The 21,768-nt window shown below is 33.1% G+C and overlaps 2 protein-coding genes across 3 annotated transcripts; both read left to right on the forward strand.

Annotated features, from left to right (window-relative positions):
• The first annotated feature begins 1,315 nt into the window (after positions 1 to 1,315).
• LOC110718372 (chloride channel protein CLC-b-like) lies at positions 1,316 to 8,335 on the forward strand. Of its 2 annotated transcripts, none has more exons than XM_021897206.1 (7): positions 1,316 to 1,649; positions 3,784 to 4,088; positions 4,173 to 4,373; positions 4,484 to 4,661; positions 5,096 to 5,628; positions 6,737 to 7,895; positions 7,989 to 8,335. In XM_021897206.1, the coding sequence occupies exons 2-7, from the start codon at positions 3,853 to 3,855 to the stop codon at positions 8,094 to 8,096; spliced, it is 2,415 nt and encodes an 804-aa protein (XP_021752898.1). In that variant the 5' UTR covers positions 1,316 to 1,649; positions 3,784 to 3,852; the 3' UTR covers positions 8,097 to 8,335. The 2 variants fall into 2 exon arrangements, with proteins under 2 accessions (XP_021752898.1, XP_021752897.1); XM_021897205.1 differs by having other exon boundaries at positions 3,787 to 4,088.
• An 11,668-nt stretch (positions 8,336 to 20,003) lies between these two features.
• Positions 20,004 to 20,519, forward strand: LOC110717589. The gene has a single exon (XM_021896335.1). It carries the CDS (start codon positions 20,004 to 20,006, stop codon positions 20,517 to 20,519), a length of 516 nt encoding a protein of 171 aa, XP_021752027.1.
• The last annotated feature ends 1,249 nt before the right edge of the window (positions 20,520 to 21,768 follow it).

A 21,768-nucleotide genomic window follows, 5' to 3' on the forward strand; every position in this document is an offset into this window, starting at 1 on the left:
AGATCTGAACTAAACTGAATATTTTATAAGAGTAGGAATTTAGAAGCTGAACTAAACTGATTAGAGTTGAACTGAACTGATTAGAGCTGAGCTGCGCTGAACTAAACTAAACTAAACTGAAATTAAGTTGAAGTGAACAGGTCCTTTGTTGACATGTTCAATTTACGCACACATATTAAGGAGAGTAGAGAAAATGAAAGAAATTATAAAGCAAGTGAGGTATACTTAAAAATTAAGGTAGAAAACTTATCTAAAAAGAAAACGTATCAACGAAAAATAAACTTCCTAAAAAGGAATGTGTGTCACCTAAAAAAAACTGAAGAAAGTATTAGTAAAATTGGTCTCAATACTCAAAAACTATTATAGCTTGGGTGCACTCAACGCCCTGATATTGGCACACCACCAACTATTGATTGAGGATGCAATACATGCAATATAATTAGTAGGTTCTATATGTTTTTTAGCACTCAAAATTAGACATGTTTGGTTATTAAATAGAAATTAATGATGTGCATTGTTCCTTAATTAGTAATTGGCGGTATGCCAATGACTAGTCAAAATTCAAGGTGCTAGGTGTACCTAAGTTATAATATTAGGGTGTTGAAATCAATTTTGCATAAATACTACTTTGTAGTTACTATCCGTACTTATGCAAGTGATACATATATTTAGGGAAAAGATTAGTAATGACTGGAGATTTTAGTAGGTATGGATAGTTATTGCACTTATTAGAGTCGTCACACATACTCACAATTTCACATGGTATGTGTCAAAGTATAAAACCGATTTTGATATTCAATCATTAATTTAAGTCTGATCCTCTAACAACACGTGCCAACGTAATAAAGAGATCACGGGTTCGAATTTCATCAGCCACTTCTTTGAAGTGAAACTTATTTCGTGTATGGTATGGGACCAAATAACATCAACATTTAAATCTCAATGGACTATCATGTGAGGGACGTGATAGATTAAATGAACCAATCAGTAGCCATGTTTTGTCTATAAGAATTACCCTAGTTCATTACACAAGTAACATTAATTTTTTGAAAATTACAATTTTATTATCATCAACTCACCATGAACCATAATGTGGCTTATACAACATATAAAGTTATCATTCGACTCATACCATTAATTAATGACGCATCAAACTACACATAAAAATTTATGAAATAAAAGTCGCACATTTATTTTTTTAAAAAAACACATTTTATATGTCCCATTTTTTTTTTTTTTTTTATTCAATCATTCATAATGAAAAAAAATCTTGTGTATGTTTGTTTAATTTCTTCTATCAGTCAAATCTAATTAATTTGTTTTAAAATTTGTATACAGCTATTTATTATTGAATTTAAAAATAAAAACAGAAATGAAACATAAATATACGACGTGGTCGGTTCGCCATCCACGCAAGTACGCAACCCAAAAAAAAAAAAAGAGCAGTCCCCCTTCTTCTCTCATATGATAGTCTGATCTTCTCTGATCTAGTCACCTCTCTATCTACTTGTATTCATCTTTGATTAGTGAAGTGACGCTAATTGCGGAAATTCGACAACGAGCTGTCTTCGATAACAAACATTTTTTTTTTTTCTAGATCCATCTCCATCTCATTTCTCGTTACGATTTTGTGCTCATCACCGTAAAAGGTCAGTTTCGTATTGCTTTGATTTTGTATTACGGCTTATAAGGTGTACTCGGGTACAAGATAGATTGTCGTAACTATGTAATGGAGAATTGAGATTACTATTACGATCAAGAGTATTATATTGTTGCAATGTTTTAGATCGATTCTTGTAATTTCTGTGACTGTTATATTAAATTTTAGTGTTACTACTCTTACTAGGTTGAATTATGGATTTAGGATAATTTTGTTGATTTGTGATTTTGAAATAAAGTGAAATGGCAGGTTGTTTTAGGATTTATGTTCGAATCTATCTCAAAAAGTGTGCTAAATTCACAGTTTAAGGAATAATTGTAAAATGGATAAATTGGTGAAAATTACTGTTTTTTTTAATCAAGGAAAATACTGGAGCCCCTCGTGGTGATTATTTTGATTCATTATTAAAAGGGTAAGGGATCGTCACCTTCAACCATCCTTGATTCAAAATCTGTAAACCTAGTATTTGTACGTCTTATCAAGTGAGTAAAGTCTTGTTTTATTAGATACCCGTACCCGACTACAAAATGGATCCCTAGAGGCTACAGTTTCTTGAAAAGAGTGTGATGGTAAACTTTGATGATCTTTTTGTGGATATATGCATTGGCGGACCTGCCCTTGTGCATGGTGAGTCAAGACTCACCAGGGCCCAAAAAAAATTTCTAAGTTTTTTTTTAAAAAAAAAAAAAAATTATTTTCTTTGGTTGATTTTGTTGTTGTTTGTTTGGTAAACTTTGAACCTTTTGTTAATGTTGTTGGGTTTTTGATGAAATTTGAACCTTTTTGACCATGTGAATTGTAATAAGTGTTTATTTAGGGTGTTTATTGATGTTAATTATGTCTGTCAAATTGTCAATACACCATTGACTTTGGTAGATTTATATGGGGTTTTGCATATGTGCTGATTTGATTGGCGATTCGGACGATTGCTTATGATATAGTCGACCCACCCTAATGATATAGTCAATTATGTCTGTCAAATTGTGAATACACCCTAATGCTTGTACAGATTTTAATCTTGTCAATTATTAGAGAGCTAAGCTTGTCATGTTGTCAAATTTTTTTTTTACATATTTGGTTATCGATTGTGACTCATCAGTCGGAAATTCCTGGGCCCGCCACTGGATATATGCATGAATATAGGTAAGACAGTTGAATTTTCTCAACAAAAAAAAAAAAAAAAAAAAAAAAAAGGTAAGACAGTTGAATTGCTGAATTCAAGTAGTAAAATAAAATCAGAATTATTAAGTTTTTTTTTTTTTTTTTTTTTTTTAAATGTTAACTTCATGGTGTATTATATTTATTATTAATATTCAAATAGATGTGTTTTGACTCACCGTTTTCAGTTTTTCACAATTTTTGTTTTTGATTGCTAAGTTTGACATTGGTTTAATCTTTTAGACTATTGACCAAGTCTGTTGTCACATTTTATAATTTTTATTTTACTCACATTTTTAATGTTATGTTAATTTTGCAAATATTTGTTGAAAATTTCACAAATTTCTATATTAAGCATGTTCTGTTTCAAGCAGTCTTCATCAAGTATAATAACACACACAGTTTTTTCAAAGATTTAAAATTTCACAAGCAGTATTTAGTATAATACGGAGCATTCATTTTGCTCACATCTACTTTGCATTTTATAATCTTCATCAAGTATGTTTTTCCTTGTATACGCGTCCCTTTCTGTGATCATCAACGTAGGGTGTCACCGGAAATTGAAAATTGTGTACTAGTCTTTGGGTCTATCAACGATGAAGTGAATAGAAATGCAATTTATTCAAGCAATCATCAAAGAAGGATGTAACTATGTAAGCCATATCACACAGTATGAAGTACTTCCGTCTTACCATTACCAATGGTAGCAATTTTAGCTAATTGCCTACTTTGCTTCTGATCCAAATTAGAAGTCAGTCTAATGTACACTGTTTTATAGAATATCACTTTATAATATTAATACGACGATATTATAGTCTGTTTTATATTATACCAATACAATGTCAAAACTCCACTTTCCATAAGCAATGCAACTTTAAACGACATTTAACTAATTAGTAATTACATATTTACATAATGTGTGAATATCTGAAAGTTACTAAAAGGAGCTATTTTGTTCGTATCAGTAGAAGTTTGATGTAAAGGAAGAGGCAGTTTAAAACTGAAGTCTTATTCTCGTCAAAAGTAGAATAACCATGGAAGCAACTGGAGAACCTCCATCAGATAATGCCAGCTCAAATTCAATAGATGATTCAACTTGCGCGAGTGAGCTAGCCACTGCACTAAGTAGGGAAGCAGAAGCAGCCACAAATGGAGAAGCAGACCTAGAAAGCTTACAACAACCCTTATTAAGGAGAAACAGAACACTCTCTGCTAGCCACTTAGCTATGGTGGGAGCAAAGGTTTCCCATATTGAGAGCCTTGATTACGAGTATGCTTCCTGTCTTTTACCCCTCCATCTTTTGCTGTCTTCAAGTATTGTTGTTTTTAGGAGATTCTTTTGATGCTATTGCAGAATCAATGAAAATGACTTGTTCAAGCAGGATTGGAGAAGCCGGTCAAAAGTTCAAGTATTACAATATGTATTTTTGAAATGGAAACTTGCATTTCTGGTGGGACTGCTAACCGGTCTTATTGCTACAGTCATTAATCTTGCTGTTGAGAATATTGCTGGATACAAATTGCTTCTTGTATCTGGATATGTTCAGGAAAAGAGGTATTCCTACCAATTTACTGTTGTTTCTTTCTCCTTTATATGGCCAGTAAGTCATGAACAAGCCTAAAATCATATACACGAACTCACAAGGAAATAACATTGTGGTGCAGGTACATTACGGGGTTGTTTGCCTTGACAGGGGCTAACTTCTTATTGACACTAATTGCAACAGTGTTAGTTGTTTTCTTTGCCCCTACTGCTGCTGGGCCTGGTATACCTGAAATCAAAGCTTACCTGAATGGTATTGATACTCCCAACATGTACGGAGCAGCAACCTTGTTTGTCAAGGTTAGTTTGTTTGCAATTTTCATGTACATGTATCTTTCTGAGATTTATACTCATCATTCCATTAAAGCTTCCACTTTGCATGCTGCTTGTTTAAGTTAATAGGGTCAGAATATGAATCTGACTTTGGATGGTATTTGACTTTTGATCCCCGTAATTGGACTTCTAGGATGTAACTAATCGTCAATTTAGTTCCAAAAGACAAAATCATCGAATTCCATTCTAGGTCCTTCACCGTATTGAAATAAGTACAGTCTAGCTGTCTAGATACAATTGCATGTGTAAATCAACTATCTATGTCATAGATGTAAGTTATGGGGGAAAAAGGCTTCATTTGGATTAGCAAGCTAAAATTGTAATTTATGATCATATGGGCTCAAGGAGTGAATTTTTCACCATGTGGATAATCACTTAAGACTTTACTTATCTTATGTCAGATTATTGGGAGCATTGGTGCAGTCTCTGCTGGGTTAGACCTCGGTAAAGAAGGGCCTTTAGTGCACATTGGAGCATGCATTGCATCCTTACTTGGCCAGGGTGGAACTGATAAGCATCGTGTCAAATGGAGGTGGTATCGTATCATGAACAATGACAGGGATCGGAGAGACCTGATCACCTGTGGTGCTTCTTCAGGAGTTTGTGCAGCTTTTAGGTCCCCAGTGGGAGGGGTTCTGTTCGCTCTGGAAGAAGTGGCCACATGGTGGAGAAGTGCTATCCTTTGGAGAACTTTCTTTAGCACAGCAGTTGTGGTTGTAGTGCTCAGGACTTTCATTGAATTCTGCAGTTCCGGACAATGTGGGCTGTTTGGCAATGGTGGACTCATCATGTTTGATGTGAGCAATGTTACTGTGCGCTACCACATGATGGATATCATCCCTATCGCCCTCATAGGACTCATTGGCGGTGTTCTTGGAAGTCTTTACAACTATGCCCTGCACAAAGTTCTCAGACTTTACAGTCTCATTAATGAGTAAGCACTATAATCCCATTCCAGTAATTTGAACTAATATCTGCTTCATAGATCCTGATTTTAGGATGACACTATGATTCCACTTTTTTCATACTACAGTATTCAGCGTTTTCCGTTGGTTTGGTATGCAATATGCATAATGAATTAATGTTTGAGAAATAAACTACAAACAATGCTACTAGATTCCAGAGTAATAAATATGATAAATTTAAAACATCCAGCTCTAATAAAATTATAGTTGTCAAATACTTTGTGATTTCTTCTCAAATTGGCGAATTACCCTGCATAAAGCATAATCACTTTTAAAGACTTCTTCCCAAGTAACTTGAATTCTGAAACTTCCACGTGTGATTTTTGCATAGAAAGTCTCCAGAATTATCTCTATAATTTTGGCTTTACTTCACATAATTCAGTACTGAGATCACCTTCAATAAACCTTTTACCATCTATAGATTAATCAAGAAGGAATCCCTTGGGCCATAGTCTCTCTCACTCAGATTCCTTCCCTCTAGACTCTTAACAATTTTTCTGTAGTTGTGAGATTTATCCACTATTTGCAATATCCTACAAATTTTTAATCACACAGGTCTGCAAAAAAGACTAGGACTGCAAACAACTGTACTGTTGTCGCCTGAATACTTTCCTTTCCAAAATCCTACAAACAAATAAGAAGTATTTTTCTATCTATTTCTAGTTAACATATGCTAATGACCGCTTGGTAATTAGTAATAAATAGTGGTAATGATTTTCTAAGTAAGTTTGTGAAGAAAATTCCATGCCTATACCCATGGTAATGGCTAGTCCCTCCTCAAATACCTTTTTTTTCCTTCACAAATTCTCATTATCATCTATACCTTTTTAATGAAGATCCATTTCTTCGGATTTTCAACATGGAATATTCTATTTTATAATCTAATGTGAATTTCATTGCTATTATGTGCCATTTCCTTGATTTATTACTTATATGAAGGAGTTTAGGTTAATTTCCAGATTAAACTTGCTGAACCATAATTGACACAACAAACACGTATCCAATGTTGGGCTAAAGATACAATAAGATACTTCTGAGATTTTATCAGTGTTTCTGAATTTCTTTGTCATTCTGCAGGAGGGGAAAGCTGGCAAAGATTCTTCTAAGTCTTACAGTCTCAGTTTTTACCTCTGTGTGCATGTATGGACTGCCCTTTCTTGTGGGTTGCACAAAATGCGATACATCTATATCAAATTTTCAGTGTTCTACTACTGGAAGAACAGGGAACTTCAAGAGATTCAACTGCCCAGAAGGCTATTACAATGACCTTGCCAGCTTACTCTTTTCCACCAATGATGATGCTGTTCGAAACATCTTCTCTACAAATACTCCAGGAGAATTTCACCCATCCTCGCTCATAATTTACTTTGTACTATACTGTATCCTGGGACTCTTTACCTTTGGCATTGCTGTTCCTTCTGGACTCTTCTTACCTATCATTCTCATCGGTTCAGCATATGGGCGTTTACTTGGCATTGCTATGGGAAGTTACACAAAGATTGATTGTGGGTTATATGCAGTATTAGGTGCAGCATCTCTCATGGCCGGCTCAATGAGGATGACAGTATCGCTTTGTGTAATTTTCCTTGAACTCACCAACAACCTATTGTTACTCCCAGTAACAATGCTTGTACTTCTCATTGCAAAGTCAGTGGGAGATTGCTTTAATCTGAGTATCTATGAGATTATACTAGAGTTGAAAGGCTTACCTTTCTTAGATGCAAACCCTGAACCATGGATGAGGAATATCACTGTTGCAGAGCTTGCTGATGTGAAGCCTCCTTTAATTAGTCTTCGAGGAATTGAGAAGGTATCTCGCATTGTAGAAGTCCTGAGAAACACTACACACAATGGTTTCCCTGTCATAGATGATGATGTAACAGTCCCATCAAGTGAAGCCGGAGGGACAAAGGCAAGGGAGCTACATGGGCTAATTTTAAGAGCTCACCTTGTAGCCGTGCTAAAGAAAAAGTGGTTTTTGGAGCAACCAAGAAGAACAGAGGAATGGGAAGTGAGACAGAGATTTACATGGGTTGAGTTAGCTGAAAGAGACCTCAACTTTGAACAAGTAGCCATATCAAAGAATGAAATGGAGATGTATGTTGATCTCAATCCTTTCACTAACAAAACTCCTTATACCGTGGTAGAGGACATGTCGGTAGCAAAGGCAATGGTATTATTCAGGCAGGTTGCTCTTCGCCATTTGCTCATTGTACCAAAGTACCAAGGAGCTGGGGTAAGTTTCAATATGTTAAAAGAGTATAATTTAGTTTATCATCTTTCTGAAACCCATCAAAATATCTAATCAAATGTGCTTACTATTGTGCAGATATATCCTGTGATTGGAATCTTAACAAGGCAAGATCTGAGGGCGCATAATATTCAGACTGTGTTTCCTCATGTAGCGAAGAGCAAAGGCAGAGAAAAGCAGAAATGAGCTCTTTCAATTACTCGGATGGGTTGGGATCGATACATATCCATTGCATTCTATACACAGTTTCCATCTTGCATTCTTTTGCTAATAATTTTGTTCATAATATTTTGCACTCTTTATTTTATACGATGCGTACAAGTTTGTACATTTTAAGGAAAGGTTTGTGTAGGCTCGTCAAAACATTACATCTTCACTAGTTTATAAAAGAAAATTATTTACCAGTATGAAAGCAGCAGCAGCAATTCATCTACTTTGTATCATATTTCTTGTATGAAAATTTTGATTTCCCAAGATTTACTCTTTCTATATCACAATACACTTAGCAATATATGCCCAAGCAACCGAGCTCATACATAGCCACATTGAATGTAATTGTGGATTTCGCGGTCCTTCCTGGATGTGTTTTTCAGTAGGATCATAGCGTCCCATTTTCGGAGAAGTGCTTGGAGCAGTCTGTTACTGGTCTGCTTTTTGTTAATGTAGTTTAAGCAGACCAGTGTTGCCTAATTCTCCTTCTCCCTGCACAAAATGCGGAGGGAAAAAGGCAAATCATAGTGAGTTGACAATTTTCGGTCCAATTTATCAATTCTAATAGTTCAATTCCTTGTTTCACTCATTTTTCGTGGCAAAGGGTGCATCTTAGATAACTTCGACCAAGCTTGGGTGGAAATTTGGAAAGCCGAAGTATCACCCAAAGTGAGGCATATCTTCTGGCACCTTGAGAATAAGCACACGTCCAATTTTGTGCTAGCTGAAACGTGTCACCAAGTATGTCAAGGAGCATACACCCCTGGTATACGCAATCTTAATAGCCCAACTGCCCAAGCAAGTGGAATGCCCCTCCTATGAATGTGTTAAAGCTGAACGTAGGCGCTTGCTTCCTTGGCAGATGAAGGCTGGGCTGGGCGGCTGGCCTTGGTGTGGTCTGCAGAGGCCACATGAGTGCAGTGCTGTTTGCTGCAGTAAGAAGAGCATGGGTAGATAGCTGCGGCCAAAGCAATCCTGCTGGCGCTGGAGATGGGCAAGAGATTTGGTTTGGCAAACATAATCTTTGAATCTGATTGCAAATTGCTGATTGAGAAGTTGTCCAAGGGATCAAAGCACTCAGCTGATTTAGGCACTTTTAGGGAATATTTCTTTTCATGGGCTCTAGTTTTAATTTTGTTTGTTGGTCTCATGTTAAGCGAGGAAGAAATTGTGTTGCACACTATCTTACATGGACTCAGGTATCCATGTCCGACATGGGTATGTGTTCAAGTGTGCGACACGGTTTTTTTGAGAACAAATCCATGATTTTGAACCAAAATGAAGTGTCCAAGTGTCATACTCATGTCTGAGTGTCGAGGATCTGACATGGGTAATTGAGGTGAAATGAAGAGTCCATGTAACATTACTCGCATACTATCTTGTTATTGCTAGTACCCTGAAACGACATGATGTAATATCAAGTGTCCAAGTATCAATTTATAGTTTTATAATATACGTCATATTATTTTCATTAATACGCAGTTAAAAAATGTTGGAATAATCTTTCAATATAGTTGTTATATTTTTAATAAAGTAATAAAATCACAAGGTTCTCACTTGTATTCTGGTTAGTGAAAATAAGGAGAAGTAGACATTTAATTAAGGGACGGAAGAGTACTACTTTGCAAAGCTATACACAGACACACAGTAGTGCATAGAAAAGTCATAATCTGCTCAAGTATCATTAACTCATTATTGTACAAGATGCAACCATAAGTCCATAAAATCAACATGGACAGCATTAGAGTTTCAAATATATATAGTACTCCGTACTTTCAATGTTTCATAAATATTGCAATGTTTAATGTTTATGAATATATATCTATAGCAACGTTTCTCTATTTGCATATGCTACATGGGTCTTAATACTTAAGTTTATCACCTCATGCTGTGATATGAGTATTTGTGAAACGGAGGAAGTATATAATATACAGTCTAATGGCGTGACGGGTTCTCATCAACATATCCAAACGCCACGCGCTCTCAAAAGAGTCGCTTTGAAAAGGCAGTCGCAAAGTCATTTTTATGACGGCTGAGATGCACACTTCCTGTGGTACAAGCTAAGGAGCGTGTAAATGTGTAATGCATCAATTATTCCTTGCAAATTTTAGTTTCATATTCAGCTGACAATTGAATAAATCTCTTTTGATTAATTCTTTATAATGCTGACGTAAAGGATGAGCTAAGGGATGCAATCATCAAATCTTTGGAAAATAATTCTAATTCTAGAGCTTCAATGAAATTTTGTTACAGTAATAAACTTTGGAGCATCTAATCCTACAGTATCTAAAATATTATAATATTCTCTTAGTCTCAATTACTTACGGCATTGTTTCTTTAATGGAAAACTTTTGTATACACCCGGTTTTCAGTAATTTACTGTACATCGGGTACACTTTTATCACATTTAGTGTCACTTTTGTCAAATTTAGTGTCACTTTTGTCAAATTTATCAATAAAGCATAAATAACTCTTATATATGTCACGATAACTTTTGTGCGTTTTAGTGTAACTTTTGTACATTTTATTGTCACTTTATAACGGATGTTCAGTAATTTACTGAACATCCGTTTTATTTAAAAGTTTGTGTTTTTTAATTTAACTACTTCGTACTGTATTTTATTTGGACTCATTTTATTTGAAAAAAGAAATACTATTGAATTTAAAATCCTAATCATAATTGAAAATAGATGACAAACAAATAAATCCGTAATATCAAAATATTTACAAGTACATTTGGGGGTTCAATACTCATTAAGGGTCTATTTACATTTACTGAAATGAGTTAAACTGAATTGATCGAAGCTGAACTGAACTGATTAGAGCTGAACTAAACTGAAATTAAGTAAATGTGAACAGGCTCTAAATGTAGGCATGCAAGTATGCAACCATTCGGAATATTGCTCAAGCCACTCACCAGTTTGATTATGAATCACACTTTTTCTAGAGAGTCTATTATGTACACCCGAGTGTACCGTACATTCGAGGGTCATTTACTCATTCAATCAACAAATAAGTAAAATATTATTTGCTCATTTGTTGATTAAATGAGCAAATGACTCCGGGTGTACTGTACACCTAGGTGTATATAATAAATTCTACCTTTTCTATACAAGTGCACAACATTACACGATATTAAGGAGTAAAGGTAAAATACAGTCCCTAATCTTTTGTATTTGTGCACTTTTAGTCCCTCTGAACTATTTTGTGCACTTTTAGTCCCTCTGCCACCAAGGTTGGTGTTTTCCAATTAAAAGTTGAGGGATTAAGCCTAGTCAGCATTAGTTTAGGGACCATGACTCATTTTTATTTTTTAATTTTTTTTGTCAAAATTTATTAAAAAACTTTTTATTAGTTTAGGGACCAAGCTACTCCAACATCTTTCTCTCTCCTCAGTATTTAGATCTGGTTTTTTCCCTCTTCCCTCTTTGCTTTCCCTCTTTGAACCTTAATTTCTACTCCTTTTCATTTCAAATCTTTAGCCAAAATTAATTTATTTACCAACAAAAAATCAGATTAAATATCAAGAAACATTGATTAATTAAAGCCCTAAAAAAATTCACTTTTTCTGAAAATTCGTTGCTCTACAGTAGCAACACCAAAGACGATTTTTTTTTTGAAAGCAGCCAACGTTGAATTTTTGGGAGCGATGTAGTCGGATTTCAGGGGATGAAAATGTTGGGGAAAATGGTCGATTTTTTTTGGACAAATTAATTTGAATTTTGGAGAAGTAGTCTAAATTTATAAAATTTGGGGAAAACAGTCAATTTTGAGGAAATTTATCGGAAACTGTGTAAAAATTGTACTCCTACTTGTATTAGTGTGGAGAAGGCTGATCTTCACTTTTTTTTAACAAAAAATTGATTATTTGTTGAAGAAATTGAAGATAGAGGATGAGGTTTTTCTTTGGAAAACAAGAGAAAGAAAGAGCTGAGCAAACGGATGACAGAGAATGTTTAGCAAAAAAAAAAATAAGGGAAAATAATAAAGGAGGACATGAATTATTTGGCAACATATGAGGGTAAAATAGGAAATTAGGATGACTTAAGTGTAAAATATGGGGGTATTTTGGGAATTTTAAATAAAATTCTGACAAAAAAAAAAACAAAAAACAAAAAAATAATGAGTCATAGTCCCTCAACTTTTGTTGACTAGGCTTAGTCCCTCAACTTTTGGATGTAAAACACCAAGTGTGGTGGGTAAGGGACTAAAAGTGCACAAAAAAAGTTGACAGGGATTAAAAGTGCACAAATACGAAAGTTTAGGGACTGTATTTTACCTTTACTCCAATATTAAGCTAGATCAAATCCGAAAAAAGTGTCTTGACTGGACTTTAAGGAGAAAATAAGGGGAAATTTTGTTTCTGTCGACAAGCATTAGAATACCTGCGGCTATCAAAAGGCCAGGTTCAAAGAATTTGTAATTGCAATCTATTTGGAGCCCAATCATGAACAGTTTATTGTTCAAGGAAAACTTCCTGAAAAGTTCACTCATCCTTATACTTTTTTCAATCACTAGGGATTCCAAATTTCCAATCATGATGTATAGGTAGTCCTTTTGAGAAGAATTATTATCCATGTTCATCATATTCTATGCTAATTTATGTATAATATTTTATCAAAATATTTGCATATAGACAATAAATATTTTGAATATTGTGTAGTTATGCAATATTGTAAACTTTATTTGAGCTATTTTAAAATAACACCCACATAAAGCAACAACCTTTCGCTGTCCAGTGACTAATCTTTAACTTTATACTAAGGTGAAACCAGGAATGAGACATGTCATCTCCTGGTTAAAAAAATTCCCTCTAAAAGGGGATTTTTTTTTTTTTTTTTTTTTTTGGCCAAAGCTTTTTGGAGAAGTTTTTAATACAAACTATGCAATAATATTTCATTTCCTATTTAATAAGTATATTCTATTTGTACACATTCAAACAAAGATATTATTTTTTTATACTATAATATGCAATAATAGTTTGCTATCTATAACTTTGTAATGTAATTCTTAGTTATTTTAATTAGTCGTGCATATATTATTCTCTCTGTTTTCTTTCGTGTGATAATTTTTTTTTTTTTTTTGTAATTACAGAACTTTCATCCTATTTTACAATTAGGTATAATTTTTTATAATTAAATAATAGTGTTAAACTAATGATAAGTATTAAGTATTAAAAATTGTCGTGCATGGCACGAGACTTAACCTAGTGTTGTCATATAATTAAACCATAACCCCCATTAAATATATAAAATTTTAAATTTTATTATTCCATTCTCTATTTAATTTATATTTAATTGATGGGTCTTGAGAAAAATTACAAAATTACACATAAGGATATGAAGGTCAACAAACATTTTGAGGGGTATAATAGTCCGTGCACTATTCATAAGAGAATTCTCCTAATTTTTATAAGGATAAAGAAGAGAAGAGAAACACACTTAATTGTAATTATGTTACAAGTACTCGTATTATTTTAGCCTATGAAATAAATAAAGGTGCATTTTTTCCGCATGATTTTGTCATAAATTCCTAAATTAAAACCACATAAAGAAAAATATTACTGTAAATGCTGATTTATAGCCCAAGGGCTACATATAACATTACCCATATAGGCATATACATACTACCTAGGGATGAGCAAAAATTCAGGGTACCCTGACAAGGAATCGGAACCTGCTCGGAACCTGTAGATCAAGGTGATAAAAATGGAAACTTGTTGCAACAGGTTCCGATTTCGAGTAATAAAATTTTGGACCCATAACCCGTATGGTACACTGTTACTCGTAGTATAGGTTCCCTATAGGGTATATAAAACGAAACCTTTTTTTTTTTTTTTTTTGACGGGCAACGCAAACATTTTATTAATGGCTAATATCAAAGAGTACATAGGCCTGAATTAAATCAGGAAAATCTTCTAACCAAACACGATAATCATCATAACTATTACTCAAACGAGCAAGATGGTGAGCCACTTGGTTTCCTGTTCTTCTCACCCACGAGTAAGAGCATTCAGAGGAGCTAGCAACCATAAAAGCTTTGTATCAAAATTGTATAAAAGTCGTCACCTACCTCTCTCACTCCTCTTATTCATTTTTCATCTTTCTCTTAATGGTATATATACGAGTATTTGTAATTTTGTATTAAATATTCTATACAATCAAGTACGAGTAACTGTTAAGCTTACTTTAAAAGGCAGGGTACCCTATCCCAGAACCAGAATAGGTTCCTGTTCCTATTTATAGGAACCTGTTGCAACAGGTTCCGGTTCTGGGTCCTGAGATTTTTACAGGGTACCCTGCTACGCTCACCCCTAATACTACCTTTATTAATTATTATATACAACTATGGAATATTATTTCTGAGATATAAAAAATTTCAAAGTTGCAGATAATAATTAACAGAGGTAGTATATGAAGTATAGACTATTTAACATATTAAAAAAAAAAAAACCCCCATCTAAACCAACTAATGACTTTTTTTTTTTTGTATCAATATAAATAAATTTTAGCTCTTTTAGAAAAATGTAAATAAGTAATGTAAATAAATTTAAGTTGGAACATGTAATAAGTAGCTACGGAGTTTTTTTTTTTTTTTAAAAAAAAATTATTTTATTTTTAATATTTGGTTTTGAATAGTAATTTTGTGTCATTTTAAGTGTCTAAATAATGTCGTTACTTCAACCTAATATTGCAATTAAAAAACAATGGGAAAAATATTAGCATCCACATAACATATTCCACACTAATTATCGGTTGATTTTGTCAATCATGTTCATATGTCTTCAACGCTATGAGATTGTAACAATTATAAATAACAGAATAGAATAGATTTGGAAAGATACTAATTGGGCCCTATTAAGCGCATCATTTTGGACCAATAAGAAAAGAATTTTGCGTTTATTTCTCATCTCTTATTGCATATAGAGGGATTAATTCTATCTCAAAGACTTGACCAAAAATGTTGAACAAGAATTTTGTTTGTGAGCTTGACAACACATAGAAGCTTATTGACAATACATGAATTTAGAAGATTTTTCTTTAGAGACATTTGATCTACTACATTATTCACATTATCACAACTTTCCAAAATAGTCGGGGAAGATTAGTTTTGTTAAAACTCCAAAGGCGGCGTCATGCTACATCTGGAGTGAAACTTTTTATATACATCCGTGTGAATGGTGCATCAAACTAATTCAAAGTTAGCTTTTGCTCTATTTGATTACAAAATAAACAATAATCATCCAAATGAGAAAAATGTATCTTTCAATCTGGATGTATATAACAATCACTCCATTCAGAGCTTTATTTCTTTATGTTCATCCCATTTAATTTATTATTTATTTGTGTGACCAATACTAAATAACTTTGACGATAAGTAAACTTACTGATATTAAACGTAGACTTAATATCATAAGATATGTTAGGAACACAAGACCTTAATTAAAATACTATATTGTAATGTTTTTATATGTATATTCTCTTATATATTGGTCTTTCCCTTCCTTTTCATTCATTACTTAAAAATTTTACTTTTGAACAAAACTTTAAGGGTTACTATCTTGAACAATGATCACTTTCTAGCTATTTGAATAAGTTTTCGTTTATGGGTGGCTGCACTTTTTCGTTTTTTTTTAAAGACAGAAGAGGTGTGTAATTAAAAACTTGGATATAGTAGAAGATTTTACTTTTTTATGTATGCAATTTATTTAAGCAATCTAGGCATCTAGCAATACGATAACTCATCTTATCACAAGATGGGATACTAGAAGTAATGGCAGAATTGGATCTAATTTATTAATAACATGAGTGATATTTTAGGTCAAACTACTTTTGTTGCATATTATTTGCAACGATTAGACATTTTTCTTCTCTATTTTAGGTCAAATTGTGACAAATAATATATTACGGAGGTAGTATTTATAAAACCTTTAGAAACAAATTGAAAATGAGTAAGGATATTATATCGTTTGAAAATGACATGTTACTATGTTATACGAAGTAAGTTATAACCAAAATTATTAATTACTACGTGAATCACCACAAATGACGTGACATTGCTTATATCATATATTTGTCTATGCCTCATATCATATTTAATTGTATAAAAAGCCAAAAAAATATCACAAGCTAACAAATAAAAAAAAGGACCATATTTTATCATATTGTCAAATCAAAGAACACATGCATTGACTTATAATTTGACACTCTTTAAAGCCTACACATACATTTTCTACCATACAAAAAAAAGAAAAATAAAATCATTTTATTTTGTTTTATTTTATTTAAGATTAGGCAGCCACCAATATTAGGGGTGTACACCGGTCCAAAACCGGACCGGACCTGGACCGGACCTGTTTGGACCGGGGACCTGAATTGGGTAATTATGAGGACCGGGGACCGGACCTGAATTAACAGGTCCGGTTCCGGGCCAGACCTGAAAAATCAGGTCCGGTCCGGGTTTGGACCTGAATGGACCTGTTTTGTGTCTTTTTCGTTTTTTTTTTTTAATACAAAACCTGCTGGACCTGCATATGGACCTGCATATGGACCTGTTTTGTGATTTTTAGACCTGTTGCATAATTTAATAATTACATACAAACCAAAATTATCAATTACAAAACTACATAAAGTCTGTCCCGATTCTCAAACACCAAAAATACAAATGAGTCCACCGAAAATACAAATAAGTCCACGAAAACTCAGTTTCAATTTTTCAGAGTTTGGTTTTCTTCTTCTTTTTTTTTTTAATTACGATTTTCCCGGGTTTCAGGTCCGGACCTGAAAACCCCGGGTTTGGACCGGGTCCGGACTGGGACCGGGAACCTGGATTTTTAAGAACCGGGACCGGACTTGAATCAACAGGTCCGGGTCAGGTCCGGTCCGGTTCAGGTCGGTTCAGGTCCAGTTTCAGATCCGGGCCAATTTTTGTACACCCCTAGCCACCATGCAACATTCCACAGTTGTTTAATTTGTAATTATGCTAATTACATCTCAAGAGGAATTTGACACTTGCCTCTTTTGATATCGCCTAGAAGCACAACACACACCTTCCAATTCCAAATCAAACTAATTTCCACATTCCACAAAGTATATCCCTTCTTCCTTTCAACTTCCTAATTAACTTTACAATTTACATAATTATTAATCTTCCCACGTTGTTAAATTATCTCCCTTTCATTTATTACCCAATATTATTGACTATCGAATTAATAAATTAAAAAAAAATATATTCACTCTTAGGGCCTGTTCATATTTACTTATTTTCAGTTCAGTTCAGTTCAGCTCCAATTAATTCAGTTCAGTTCAACTCCAATCAGTTCAGTTCAGTTCAGCTCTTAATTTTCCTCTCTCATAAAATATTCATTTCAGTTTAGTTCAGTTCAGTTCAGTTCCAATCAGCTCAGTTCAGTTCAGTTCAGTAAATATGAACAAACCCTTAATGTATGACTTTACTTCCCGTTTTAATTAGAATAACCGACATGCTTCATTAGATATAAGATTGTAAAGTGAGTGTTTTAATTAATTTGATGTAATATAATGTTAGTGAACTCTTGAAAGTTTGACTCACTTACGATAAGTTATTAATAGTAGATGAGTGTGGGAAAAATATGAATAAAACAAGAGATATAATGAGTTATAAATAGGTGGGTGTATGAAAATTGAAAAGTGGATAAAGTTAAAGAGTGTGAGTGAAGTAGTGTAAGTAGTGTGGCCCTGTGGATAGTAAAAGGAACCTATCAAAAATAAGATAAAATTAAAGTGAGTTAAACTCATACGAATTGAAGTACTCCAAAATGAAAAACAAGTCGAACATTTGTTAACAGATGAAGTATATTGTTCGTTGGGAAAAAAAAGGGAGGGGCATGTATGTTAGATTGAAGAAAAGTGATCCATGGTGATCAAGAGTGCTAAATATGTATTTATAATGGTAGTGTGTCAAATATTGTGAAACGATTGATAAAGAAAATATAACCATTTATTTAAAATTGGTGTAATACGTTTAAAAATTCTCATCTTATCAAATCAAAATAAAAGTCATTATGAAACGACACATTTTGAGAAACGACACATTTAGAGGTACATACAACTTAACAAAATTATAACCACGAGAATGTGGGGCCCACTTATTACATGGACCCAATGAAGGATTTTTGTCATCCCATGGCGTTTTTCTACTCTTATCATGGCATGACTAGAATTTTGTCATGGTAGGTTTTCATGGTTTTTTTTCATCTACAAATAAAAGCCACTTTTCATGACAATTTTTGTCATGGTTATGGTTGCTCTAAGGTGTAAATCAAGGAAGGTACTATAGACTAAAAAATTGAAAGCTCAAACCATATTGATTAGTTGTGACAAAATAAATGAGCAAATGTAAGGACCACGACTAGATATGAAGCAAAACATTGATAAACTGTACGATTGTTAACTCTTTTTTTTTTTTGATAATAAAAATTTCAAAGGTTAGGAGAGATGAGTTATAAAAAGATTTGAAGCTTTTGTTTAAAGCTTTTGTCTGCTAACCCCTTTCCTAATAGCTCTAGTATTCAAACCCGAGATGTGAGTGTTATTAGTATGTTATATGTACGAATCCTATGTCTGTAAAATGGACTCCTAGCTCCCCTAACTGCTACTGCTACTAAAACTGCTGCTACTTCAAGCCTTGATGGGTATATTTACCTATTTTAACCAAAAAAAAACACAAAATTACATTAGTTACCTACCCATTTTTAGAATTGGTTTTGTTTAGTAATTTTCACTAAATTTAAGAAAAACAAATCCACATTCCTAACTTTTAGGAAAGAAAATAGGTTCAATTTAAAAATAGCTAGTTTATTACGGAGTATATATGTACAAGTTCAAGAACATAAGAAATAGTGTACTCAAGTTCAAGTTACAACTAAATAAAAGTTTTAATTTAATAAATAATAACATTAGATTAAATATAAGTTTCATTCAAGAAACCCTTTTTTTTTTTCTTTTTTTTTTTTTTAAGTTCAAGAAACATAAGGTATATTGGGTAAAAAACCTACAAGTATAAACTAGGTGATTTTTTCAGAAAGGTGTACGTGAGTAAGGATTTAATTTTAACACTTGCCTATATACATAAAGCCTTTTTCATCTCTAACATCATCTCGTTATTTTATTTCTAGTCTCAATTAATACTAAGGGTTTGTTCATATTTATTGAAGTGAGCTGAAGTAAACTAAATTGGATATTTTATAAGAAAAGAAAATTAGGAGCTGAACTGAAATTAAGCTAAAGTGAACAGGTCCTAAGTCACTTGGATCACGAACGAAGTTGTATAATATTAGTAGTAATCCTCCCAAATGTGTTATGTGAACCACATCATCCAACTTCATTTCACCTAAAAAGATCAAAATTTTCCCTAATTCATGCAAATAGAATACAAAATCTACATAAAAATACCTCAACCTTAATAAACTGTAAATAAACTACTCCCTTTCTCACATACTACTTGTCACATATGACCGAATTTTATCATCAAAGGGGACAAGTAAAATGATACGACCGGCTTAGTATATATAAGCTTCCCAGTCATAGTAGTTAACTAATATGTCAACAGAATGTTCTGTTTTTCTTCCTTCAAACTTCCATAATAATTAACTAATCTAAACCCATCCTATTCACTAATTTCAATCAATCCACACCAACAAATATAACCTCCCCTTTTTCTCTCACACACCCTTCCACGAAACAACCAGTCTTCTAGTACTTCATCATCAAAACCTTCTTTAAAAAAGACAAAAATAATCTCCAAGGCAAACCACTATATAAACCCTACCCTCCCCTCTTCTAATAAATTGTTAATTCGTAAATAATTTTATTAACTAACTAGTATCCACAAACAAAAAAAAAAATGGATATTCACAGTTTAGCTCAGCATCAAAGGCAACAACAACTGCTAGTAAAGGGCAAAAGAAGCAAAAAATCATCAGAAAACAAAGGGATGACCAAGAAATTATTCAAAAAAGTCGAAGCGATGAAGGTTGTGTACATCTCAACCCCTATGAAAGTTACTACAAGCGCTTCTAAGTTTAGAGCGATTGTACAAGAGCTTACAGGGCGAGAATCGGATGTTGTTAACATCATGGAGACCAGTGGTGGAAATGATACATGGATGGTTAATGAAGATCACATCATCAACGTAAACACGGCCGAGGTAACGAAGAATTATGCTGATAATACTAATGAAAGTACATCTGTTCCGGTTATAGTCGATAATATGAATGGATCTTCCCCTTCTGTATGTTCATCTGAGGAGTTTGATGGTGTTTTTGTTAAGGGGCAAGATAGTAATTTTGGTGTTTTTGATCATACTAGTTTTTTGTATGATCAGTTTTTTCATCAATTAGATGTACTTGGTGGTTATTAGTGATCGAGTATAGTTTTTATTTAGTAATGCTAATAAGTTAGTAAGTACGGAGTAGTGTTATTGTTTCATCTGTTGCTTTGTTAATGTATGTATATTTGATGGTTTATTAATTAATTTTGGACTCTATTTAGTATTTACCACTTCCGTTAATTATTATCTGCAACTTTGAATGAAACAATATTTGAGAGATATAAAAATTTCGAAAGTTGCAGATAACAATTAACGGAGGTGGTACATATAATTAGTATTTGGTATATAAACTTTTTCGCCAATTGACTTTCGGTAATAAGTTTAATAGATGTTTTCTATTGTATTTTCGATTTCTGAGCTGTAATAATCGAGTTTGAAGGATTAATTATATATTCAATTCGTTCCTTAAACTAATCATCTTTTTGTTCAATTTAGTAACTTGTACTAGAATTAGCTTTTTTATGCTAAATTAGCCGGGAAACAATAAAAATTTTAGGTAATGCATTAAGAGTTCCCTCAAATTGGAATCCAAATGTTCCTTTTTTTCCAATACGATCCGTATCCTTACCTTAAAAAAATATACGGAGTATATCTTTTTTAGCGACTGCCTACTATTCAAATGAGATAAGCAAATGGTTATTGATCTGAATCATCTAATAGTGTATGTTTGGCCCAGGAACCTTGCTTTCATTGATGCTATTAATTTTGCAGCTGAGTTCAACATCGTAAGGAAGCATGGACACATACACTCACACACTAGTACAGTTATGGAGTACTTACATATCCGATATATTCCCTTCGAAACTCCGATCTTAAATGTTCCATTTTAGTGATTTTTTAGAGTTTAGAGAGGCATAAGCATTACAAATTAAGTCAATATAGCATCAACTAAAATTTGTTGCTATTCACCAAAAATTTGTTGCCAACTCTATTTAGCAACGGGTTGGAAATGAAAATTTGTTGTTGCTAAAAGGCTTTTTCCATGGGATTTTGGCTATCAGTTGCAAAACAATTTTGTTGCAATATTGCATCCATTTAAATATAGTTTCCATGATGGTTGCTATTTTTGGTGCATTTATTGTCAACTTTGACAACAAATTACCATTGATTGTTGCTAAAATTAGCAACAAATTATTAATGTCAGTTCCTAAAATAGCAACAAATTATTAATGTTGGTTCCTAAAAATAGCAACAAATTATTAAGATTGGTTCATAAAAATAGCAACAAATCATAAATATTGGTTGCTATTAACACTTCAAGACAAAAACCCAATCCCTA

This window comes from Chenopodium quinoa, unplaced genomic scaffold, assembly GCF_001683475.1.
Source record: "Chenopodium quinoa cultivar QQ74 unplaced genomic scaffold, ASM168347v1, whole genome shotgun sequence".
In the NCBI taxonomy this organism is placed as follows: domain Eukaryota; kingdom Viridiplantae; phylum Streptophyta; class Magnoliopsida; order Caryophyllales; family Amaranthaceae; genus Chenopodium; species Chenopodium quinoa.